The following is an 11010-nucleotide window of genomic DNA, read 5'->3' as shown; positions in this document are numbered from 1 at the left end:
TCATTGTAAAATCAATACATTCATCACTCCGTTCAGAATCTAAAAGAAGCAAATGGGGAAAAAAGCAAAATAAAGTTTATTTCATTGAAATCAGAAGGATTCAAAAGTATTTATATATAATAAGAATTATCTTTAACCTATCTTTCTATGACACTCTTATCAAAAGAAGCATTTGCTACAAAATCTGAGCTCTCTTTATAACTTTCTACATGAAAGGAAATTCAAGAGTTCGTGATTGTATACTAAATATAAAGTGTAATATATGCATTACGCATTTTATATTTATTTATGGCTTAAGCATTGACGGTAATAACTGGCTCTGTGCTCCCATTGATTATAATACACGGTGGTAACCCTCTAGAAATCGTTTCTATCCAACACATGAATAATATATTGAGTTCCTCATTATTTTTCGGAGTTGTTCTGAAATTTTTTTTAAAAAAAAATCAATCTTTCATATAAAAATAAACTTTATTATACTCACAAGATGATAAGATCAGAATTAAACGAATGCAATTCAATTAAATCTCTTAAAAACAGTGTTTCAGAAATATGTTCCTTATGTAAATTGTACTCATCAAATTGATTCTCTAGATAATAAATTCAAGTTATTAAAATAAGTTTTATTTATCTTTTGAATACCTAGTTGATTCTTTAATTATATATCACCGGAACAATAAAAAAAAATAATGATTAATTAGCTAAAATATATGATTGTACACCATTTTATTCTGTTATTTATAATTATATGGTCATGGATCTGTTTTGTAGTACCTAATGTTATACATGGGTATATATTATATACTATAGATCAGGGGTGGCAAACCTTTTGAACACCACGTGCCAAAAATTTACCTTTTTTTTTACGTGTCATGAAAAATATTATATTGCTATAATATTGAATGTTATAAAAAAAAATTTTAAATATGTTTATCTATTATCATAATATTATAGTAAAAATCTTTGCGTGCCATGGATTTGCCATCCCTGGCCCCTGCTATAGATAATTAAACGTATATCAAAGTTGTACCTTTGGAAGATGCGCGTTCCAATAAAGAATTGAAATATGTCATTGTTGAAAGATCAGTGGTGTTTGATAAAATTATATCCAAGTAGTCAAAATCAATTCGATACAATGATAGTAATTGTTTTAATCTGAAAAATATATGTTTATGTATACATAATAATATATGTTTTTATTAAGTTTGTAAATATTTTGTTGTCTTTATGTGTATCTAACGTATGGTAAATTTATAATATTCTATACCATACCAGTATATCACCACAATGCCGTATAAAATAAATTATTAATTTTTGGACTATTTAAGTGGGTGTAACTATGCTGGGGTTAATTTAATAGTTAAGCCTATTAGAGAAAAACTAATCTGGTTTCTACAAACTTTTGAAGAGCTAAAAATGACTATCTATACTCCAGGTGTATTAGACTTGTAAATAGATTAGATATTTCAAAACAATGTAGTTACATTTTAATATTTTATGATAAACCTAATACCTCTACATAAAGTAAAATAAATGTAGGATAAACGGAAATTATTAACCAATACATTTTGGTCTTAGTAGGTATATAGGTATTGGTTTCAAGTTTCAACACTATTACAGAAATGTCCTTAAACTAAAAAGAAAGTGCTGCAAAGATTTAAATCTTAGAAGAAGAGGACTAAAATATGATGTACGCCTTATTTAACCTTAATCCAAGAAAAAAAAATAATCTATAAAAGTCTCAGCTTATAAAGTAACACTACTAGAAATGACATACTATTGAAACTTTAAAGGAGAGAAACATTTTGTAATTTTGTAGAAATACATTTTTATGATGAAAGACATATTTTTTTTTTTGTGGTGAGGAGGAAACCCATATTTATCCTTTTCCAACATATATGCATTGATACTTATTGTAAATATTAAATTTACAGATTGTGTATATATTATGTTACTATCAAAGATGTAAATTAAAGAACTTACGAAAATATTTAGCCAATAACGGTATTTTCGATCAAATAGATAGTATATCATATTTACTAAATAGGAATAATGTTTTGTTCATCATTTTCAGTCAATGTCGCATTGATATTTAGAAATATTTACTAGGTAATGACGATAATTCCGGGCTTAAATAGACATAGTTGATAAAACTATTAAATAAATTATTTGTATGTTGAATTAGAAATAGCCTTGTGTTGTAAAATCGATTTATCTATAATCTATACTAACAATAACGTAATTATGGCGGCTCTATCATGTCGATGGGACCCACATTAGGTACCAGTCTGAAAGTAAAAGATAGGTGTTTATTGGATACATATGTCATTTATATAGTAGGTAATAGGTACCATATCCAATATAAATCTAATACTAAAATATGGAGAAAAAGAAGTTACTGTTAGTGAAACTGTTGGGCGCTGGTTATGGAATCGAGGGATCACAAGCCACAAGGATATACTCATATAAAATGTATTAATTGTAAAACAGGATGCAAAACTAATAGATATGGTTGTAAAAAGTAATGTTTTATACAATTAGAAGTGTTTTGTATATTAAATCTTGAAAATAAATCATTATGTATAAATGATCTTATATTTATAAATTCCTGATCCAAGTCAAGTATTTTACTGAACTAAATAAATTATTAACATTGTCTATCAGTATTAGACATTAAGGTAGATAATTTCCTGAATCCTAGTCATAGTTGTAAATGTATTAATAAAATATTTGATTTTTACAACATTGCGTAAGTTATTGTTAGTTAATGCCTAGCATTGACGATGTCGTCTACTAATAGGTATTAGGGATTTATGATATTGCCTTGGTATCTACGTTATTATCTAATTTTCATCATTGATGGTTACATAATTACTAAAAGAAAAAAAATTAATTAAAAAATATAATACAATAGTTACTTATGGTAGGTAGGTACTTTAAAAACAATTTACATCTATTTTAAGTAGAGCATACGTCATAATAAATAAATTCTATTATTACTTATTTGATATTTCTAAATTTATATTTTTTACTTGTTTTTTTCTTCAGACAAACATTCAACTCTGTTGGTTACGCCAAATATTCGAAATTTACAATTTTTCCATGTACTTCTGTGTTTTAATATATATGAAATGATTAACGATAATCCTAAATTGAAATTAAAAACAGTTTTATTATAAGTTATAACCAATAAGTTGTTTTGCTAAGCTATATTATCATAAACGACATAAACCATTTACAAAACAAAAGTAAGCTTATACCAACCTCCATCATTAAACAACCACCATACATCGACTGTCCCATCATGCTTTGATTTCTTATCAAATGAAAATTCTTTATTCTTTATTTTTACAAAGCAATCAGCTACCCTGCAATTGTTAATCCATATTACAAACCAATTATGATATAATAATTAATAAATTATTAAAGTCAACCACTGTGTGATTGTGTTCAATACCCGGCTTTAAAATTAAACTATAATTCTATAAACAATTTAAAAAAATTATAAAACCTAATGAAACATAATTTTTTTATGTATAGAAACTTAAATAAATTAAATTTTTTCATTTGTTTATAATTAATAGGACGTTTTTAAAATTCTTAAAGTATAAGCAATAGGCATTCATATTTTGGTATTTTACTTAAATATTGTCTAGGAATAAATCCTGTTCGAAAACAAACGATATATATATTTTGTTTGTTTAATCTATTTTATGTTAATTTAATTTTTTATCATAGGTATCTTTTGTTTTAAATTTTAATAATAAATAAATTGTAAATATTGATATTGGTAACCACGGGAACGTAATATCGATTGAATGACTAGACATAAAAACAGACTTTTAGGTACACCAGGGATATTAAATGTTCAAACTTTTAATTGAAAATCTAAATAACTAATTTAGTCATACCTACAATTTTAAAATAAATAATAATATAAATTATTTTTACTTTTGTTGGTTTCTAATACTTGTATTTTGATTTGATTGGGTTTTGTACGGGATTTCTTCCTTTTTGTTTAAGTGCTTAAAATCTTGCATTAATAAATTTTGATCTTCAAAACTTTCACTTGATGATACACGGACCATGATTGTTGACATTCCATTCATATTTGCGACACTAATACCGAAATATTCGTTTTAATATAATATATTTAATATATTATATAGTTTTAGAATGGTGTCTACTTGAAAATATTTAAATAAGTTTGAAGATCTTGATACGGGCAATTTAGCCAATCGGACTTGTATCCAACCATTACTATATTTGGTTTAAACTGTCCATGTCCACAGCTATATACCATATGAGTTGCTAAATCCAGCCCGATATTATCAATGACAACATAAAGGGACTTGATTCCAGAATTTTTTAACCACTGAATTCCTTTGTCAAGGCGTATTTTCTTTTGTCTTGGCGTAAGTGATATCTTTTGAAAAATAATTCATAATTTTAATATTTAAATGAAACTATTTCACATTTTTTATAACCAACCTTTTCAATATTGACACACATTTGTATACCATTATTCTTAGTAATCAAATGAGCTAAAGAAACTAACTTTTTTCTTGACTCAGGGTTTCCAGAAAACACAATTAAATTAGGTAAATAGTTTTTAACATGATATCGAATAGTATTGGACTTATATATGTTTTTTATAAATGTTTTTATGTGTCGTGTTTGCTTAGAAGATCCCCAATTTATCACTTTATTTAAATATAATTTACAATAATACAAAAATCGGTTAATTAATTATTTTAGAAAATATACAAGTAATTTAACATACCTTCTTTTTTTCTAGCGGCAATTCTATATAAAATACATATAGCACAACCAACAATTGCAGACATTTTTTTATCGATAAATACCATTACGATAATGCAGATAATAGCTGCAGCAAGACTTAACCATTTGTTGTAAAACTAAAAAAATAATTAATTAATATTTTGTTGTTATAAAATAAAAAATGTGTGTAGTATAAACAATACATAGGTACTGAATATATTTTTATGAGCCTCTCCTCAATACTGCTCTTCAGATCAATCTTGAATCTATTACGTATTTTTAATACTTTTGGTGTTAGGCCCAATAATTTACCTCAAAATATGATCATTGAATTAGTATTATCAACATTTCTATCCAACCTAACAATGTTATTAAATCCAATCTCCCCATTCATCGCTGCAATTGAAACTCAAATTATATCACAATCGATTGTCAATAATAAACACTAAGTAATATTGTAATTATTAATTTATCTTTCAATCATGTTTGTTAATTGTTCTGTATTATTATTATCTGTAATTGCCGAGTTAAAATAATTTCTTAAAAAATTCTTTTACAAATATATTGGTGTTTATTATTTTAATTAAACACGGGTTTGGTAAAGTACTGCAGTAGTAAGTATTTATATTATTAAATGAGTACCTTATATGTCGGCCTCCAACCCAAAGGTTTAAAATATGCAATATGAAATGTACATAAATTTAACATAGCATATGCAGATAAATAAATAGTTGAGATCAATGAGGCAATATCATTTAATTCACCTGAAAAATACATATTAAACAATTTTAAATGATTCTGATAAAAAAAAAAAAAAAAGATTTTATTGGGCTACGTTAGTTCAAATAAATTGTAATAATTTTATTTTTGTGAAGTTGAGAAAATTAGATTAAATCTATTAGATAATTTTGCTATAGTTTACTTTGATGCATATTATTTATTCAGTTTTTGTATAGCATTTATAATCTATTGTCCTTTTATATTTTAACGATCAAAAAGATCGAACCAAATTAAATCATGTATAATATCTTATAATATAATTTTTAAAACAATAAAAAATTGTTATTTAAACATTGGGTATTAATTTAATATAGCTATAATAACATATAAAAATAAATTTAAAGGATTGGAATACTACATTAGACTTAATATGTGGGTAATATACGTTGGCAATGATGCAAATTGTAATGCAGTTACCATACATACTATATTGTGTAATGTATAAAAAGCATTTAATTAACTAAGTACCTAGCTAATATCTAGTTATTATTTCGTAATTATCGAAGTATATATTTTTAAAAATAATGTATTTAGTAGTATTATATGAAGTGTAACACTGTGACAGAGCCACAGAAGTATATAAATGGAAAAAAGTAAGAACATGACTTCGGTACAGGATCATGTTGTCATATGAGTTATGATCTTAAGTCCAATAAGTTATAAATTAGTGTTAAAAAATAATTTTTCTTACAATTTTTTATGCATTTTGCTTTTTAAGTATTAATTAGTCTTAATTGTAATAAGTTATAAGTTCTACACTATTTATTGTATTATATTAATACTTTGATAGAAATTTAGGATCTTTATTTGAAAGAATACTGCAGTTTTTCTTGAAATTTAACCAATAATAATTAATAAAATCACTAAACATTAAAAATTGTCTTAAATAAAGCGTTATAACGTATAAATTAATGTAAACTACCCTTTTATTACCTATGATAAGTAATATTGATGACAGAATCATGGCAAAAATATGTGCGCGATAGGGTTCTTTACTTTTTCCATAGCCTTTTGCTAAATATTTAAGAAGTGGATAAACATCATCTTGTCCCATTCTTTGTAATAACTTTGGAACGGATATTAAAGCAGTTAAGGCAGTACTAATAGTAGCTCCAAAACAACCGAAATATATAGTTATCGGCCACAAAGAAATTGATTGCATCAGCTAAAACATTAAAAATAAAAATGTTAATTTGCATACATAACAGATATGTACATTAATTACATTAATAATTAACTAACATTTTTGTCATTGTACAATCCTTTAGTGCAATTTCTAAAAGAACAATTCAAATAAAATCCATCTTGAAGTTCGTTTTCAAAACCACTCGCTTCTCTCAGTTGAACCGCTCCAGGTACTATTATTAATACAATGTACGAAGTTATGGTAATGAGAATCGATAATAATGTTCCTTTTGGTATTGATGCACTAGGATCCTAAAAAGTGGGTTTATGATAATTTATATCGAATTAATACTGTCTTGTTTACTTTAAGATCTCCCGATATATTTGCTCCAGCTTGTATACCAGTTACAGATGGAAAGAAAACTGCGAAAATTGTAAAAAATGATTGTTGAACGTTATTATCAATCCTATAGTCTGAATACCAGTTTTGCTTAAATGTTTCCACTGGAATGCAACGTTAAATCACTTAAATTGCAAGTTATAATTGATAAATCGTTATGAAATATATTACTGTTAGGTCCAGTGAAGCCTGATGCCTTTGCTATATTACTTTTTGGACCATTAAAGGAACCAATAATTACGTTAAAAATACCGATAATTATCGCAATAAGAAGAGCATTTTGTACCTGAAAAAAAACATTTTATAAAGACTTTAATAATTTATAAAATATTTGTATACGGACTTCAGCTTCTCTATCCATGCCGATACAACAAAGTATACTCATAATTATTATAGAAAATACTCCTAATGCTCTGAATCTAAAATTTGAATCTATTATGCTTATATCATTTTCTTGTAGTAATGATCTTAAAGATATACAAAATCCAATTGTGTTCATAGCTGCAGAAATTGTATTAGCAAATGCTAATAAGATACCAATTGAAGCTCCAAATTCTGGACCAATTGATCGAGAAATAATAAAATAAAGGCCTCCTAAATAAATGAAATAATAATAAATAAATCATTAAGTTTTACTTAAAAATATATTTTTATTAAAAAAAGATAAAGATGACGGATGGAAAGAAAATAATTATGCCATGTATTTTCAATATTTTTAAATTTCCATCAACATATAATCGACTTTAAATTATATTTTCAATCTTTTTAATACTAAAAAAATGAAAAACTGAAAAGTCAAGATTTGTGATTGGTGAACATTGGTTTTTGAATTTATTTTATAATAGCTAACGATGTGTTATTTTTACTTATAATTTTGAATGTGTAGTTGTATAGTAACTAATAATTATTTAAAATATTAATCAATTAAGATAGGCTATTGAGTGTATGCGAATAACGTAGAAACAGTTTTACCTAACATAGGATAGTTTCTTATAAACGATAAACACTAGTAAAAAAATCTCAAATATTTTTATGATTGGTTTAAGATGGATTTCATTGTTCATAATGGGATAAAAATCTGTAACTTCAGTTCATTAATATTACCATTTTGATTATAAATACTTTTAATTTATTTTTAATTTTGTATAAACTATTACTTTAATGGTTATTTTCTTTACACGTTAAATATATATAATATATAAAAAAAATATTTATACCTTTTTTTCGTATAGCTTTTAAACATAATCTGTTTTTGTTATTATCAGCTTGGTCAAGTTTTTGTATAATTCCTGACTAGCTATAAAGTAAGAATAGTAATTCAATTTACTATTACTAAATTTAAATTATTTAAAATGTTTTAAAAAAAATAGAATTTGATTAGATTATAGTTTGGTCAATTAAAATACCAGCAAAGTTAGATAAAATAGTGATCTAAAAATTATTATTACTAAAATAGTATAATTTATGTATAAAAAGAACAAATCTTGTATTACATCTTATACGTCTCAAAAAAAAAAAAAAAAAATGTATTGAATTTTAATTATAGTATTTTTTTTAAATGATTTTAAATAATGCTGTACATATAAATTTTAATTTATCTTTTTGGATTATTAAAAATAATTAATGAAATTGTTCAACAAATACATGAAATATACAAATATATAAATAGTTATTCAGTAACTCAATAAATAATGTAACTATAGTTAAGTTAGAATTTATTAACAAAAACAAACTTCAATTTTATAACTAGTCTGTGCTCATCCTAGGCTATTATAAACTACTACTGTACGATATACCTGAGACCTATATAATAAATGTATATATTACATAAATATTTTAAAATCATTCTGGTAAATTTTGAGAATATTATCATTATCAAGTACTATTTCCACCTCATCAAAATAAGCATAAGAATTTTATATCTGAATTCTGTCTGCAGTTTTTAAGGTGATTAAGTGTAAAAAGTATAAATAATTATAAATAGGAGACATTAGGATTTCTCAATTTATAGTATTATTGAACAAATATTATCACCATAGAATAGTAAAATATGTATAATATATTATGCAATTTTAATTATATATTTAAGACATTTTAAATTATTTTTAAGTAAAATAATACCTCCTTTTACTTTCCCATTTGTACTGATTGCAGATAGTGAAAAAGTGGTGATTAGTATAATAACCAGCGCAATTAAAATAATAATAATTGAATGAAAGATTCCAGCATGTCCTAAAATCCATTGCATCCGCAAGAAAAGCATCACGCCCCAAATGCTTAGAAGGCATGGAATTAATACGCCTTTGACCCATCCTAGTTTTATTCCTGGGCTCACTTCTACATTGTTTTCTTCTTCACGATATAATTCATTGAACGATTGAATCTTTAAGTATAATTAGATCTATTACTGTACAAATAAAACTTAAAAGTATATAATATATAATAATAAATCGATATAATTTTCACATTTTTTTATGGTAAGTTTTTTTCATATTCTGAAAAAGTACAAATACTGAAATACTCTAAGTTATTATCTAGTAGGTAGTCAGATTAATAATATGTAATAATTTTGAGTTTAAATAAAATTAGTTATCTAATTAATTTTATTAAACAATTTTAATGTATGTTTTAATAGTAGTTGCTTTTTAATAATATTAAAAACCAAAATAGTTAACTGAGATAAAAAGTAAAATTTTTCGCAAAAACTATAATACAATAAGTAATAACTACTTAAAATTACAATTACAAATTAAAAAAAAAATGACTGAAGACATTATAAATTTATAAGTTGTAAAAATATAAATAGGTATTCCATAATTACAATAAAATTACTCAGAATAGGAGTAGTTAGGAAAACGTATTGTGTGTAGGTATTATACGAGTAATTTGTAATGTATAAAAAATGTAATTTCTATAGTGGGCGCTCATTACAAACAATAAAATAAAATAAATATAATTAAGTTTTTTTTTATGTGTACCTGATCAATCCACGGACGATTATTACTTTTAATTTCTTCGTGTTCTGACATGTTTTCAAGCTTTCAAAATTATAACTGCTACATTTTAAAAAAATGGTGCTTCATATAATGTATAGTAATTGAGTTATTATTTTAATTAATTAAATAACTCGTACAAAAACATTGGTTATAATAATATTATTTTGTAAAAGTTCACGAGATCTTTACAATAGATAAAAACAATGGAATACTTTACTAGGTAAACATGTCTCTAGAGGCTATTATAATTAAAATTTTACACAGATGAACAAAACGAACTGGCCATAAAATGTACAATTGCTGTATTTATGATAAGAATGTTTATTGCTATTATTTATTTATTTTTTTTAATATTTCTAATTGTGAATATTAATTGAATATTTTAATTATAATGTATGATACAATGATACATATAATGAACTGACAAATAAATGAAATGCGTGAAGGTATATTATAATATTCCAGCAATATGTCAATGTTTGCGCATGTCAATTATAGTTAAGTTCAAAATATTGTACAATAGTACCTATATTATTCACCTATTGGCTAATCAATATTTGATCATAATAAGCTGAAAACTGAAGGTAGATCTAAAAAAATGCTTTTATGCACTGAAAAAGCATACAACGAACTAATAATCTAAAGTTATAATAATGGTTATAGTGAAAAATAATAAATTTAATTAAAAAACGAGTATTATGAGACAAAAAAACCAAAAATAACCAGAAATACACAAACAACGCAACTGTTTCCTTTACGCAACGATTGCTTTTTTTCAGTAGGTGTTCCCTAAAATAGAGGCAACCGAACATCAAATTGTCCCATTATACCAATACATTTATTATATAATTATTATATATTTATTACACACACACACACACACACACACACACACACACACACACACATTTATTATATGTATTTAAT

The 11010-nt window shown here is 24.6% G+C and overlaps 1 protein-coding gene across 1 annotated transcript; it reads right to left on the bottom strand.

Annotated features, from left to right (window-relative positions):
- Positions 1-249: 249 nt before the first annotated feature.
- On the bottom strand, positions 250-10343 carry LOC114128137 (bumetanide-sensitive sodium-(potassium)-chloride cotransporter-like). The gene is made up of 17 exons (XM_027992582.2): positions 10066-10343; positions 9209-9470; positions 7431-7681; positions 7259-7373; positions 7052-7191; positions 6805-6999; positions 6496-6727; positions 5425-5546; positions 4784-4919; positions 4492-4703; positions 4188-4426; positions 3952-4119; positions 3265-3368; positions 3033-3147; positions 1031-1155; positions 485-590; positions 250-423 (listed from the first exon to the last, which is right to left on the bottom strand). Exons 1-17 carry the CDS (start codon positions 10114-10116, stop codon positions 294-296), a joined length of 2703 nt encoding a protein of 900 aa, XP_027848383.2. The 5' UTR covers positions 10117-10343; the 3' UTR covers positions 250-293.
- Between the last annotated feature and the right edge of the window lie 667 nt (positions 10344-11010).

Source organism: Aphis gossypii, chromosome 2, assembly GCF_020184175.1.
Source record: "Aphis gossypii isolate Hap1 chromosome 2, ASM2018417v2, whole genome shotgun sequence".
Lineage (NCBI taxonomy): Eukaryota > Metazoa > Arthropoda > Insecta > Hemiptera > Aphididae > Aphis > Aphis gossypii.
This window is presented reverse-complemented; position numbering and strand designations above follow the sequence as displayed.

What these genes read in the sequence shown, in the direction of transcription:
- LOC114128137 (XM_027992582.2), bottom strand. Translation starts at nt 10,116, where the DNA reads ATGTCAGAACACGAAGAAATTAAAAGTAATAATCGTCCGTGGATTGAT. An exon ending in GCATGGATAGAGAAGCTGAA is followed by an intron (nt 7,374 to 7,430) that starts GTCCGTATACAA and finishes GTTTTTTTTCAG; the next exon opens with GTACAAAATGCTCTTCTTAT. An exon ending in GTGGTTGTTTAATGATGGAG is followed by an intron (nt 3,148 to 3,264) that starts GTTGGTATAAGC and finishes ATTTCAATTTAG; the next exon opens with GATTATCGTTAATCATTTCA.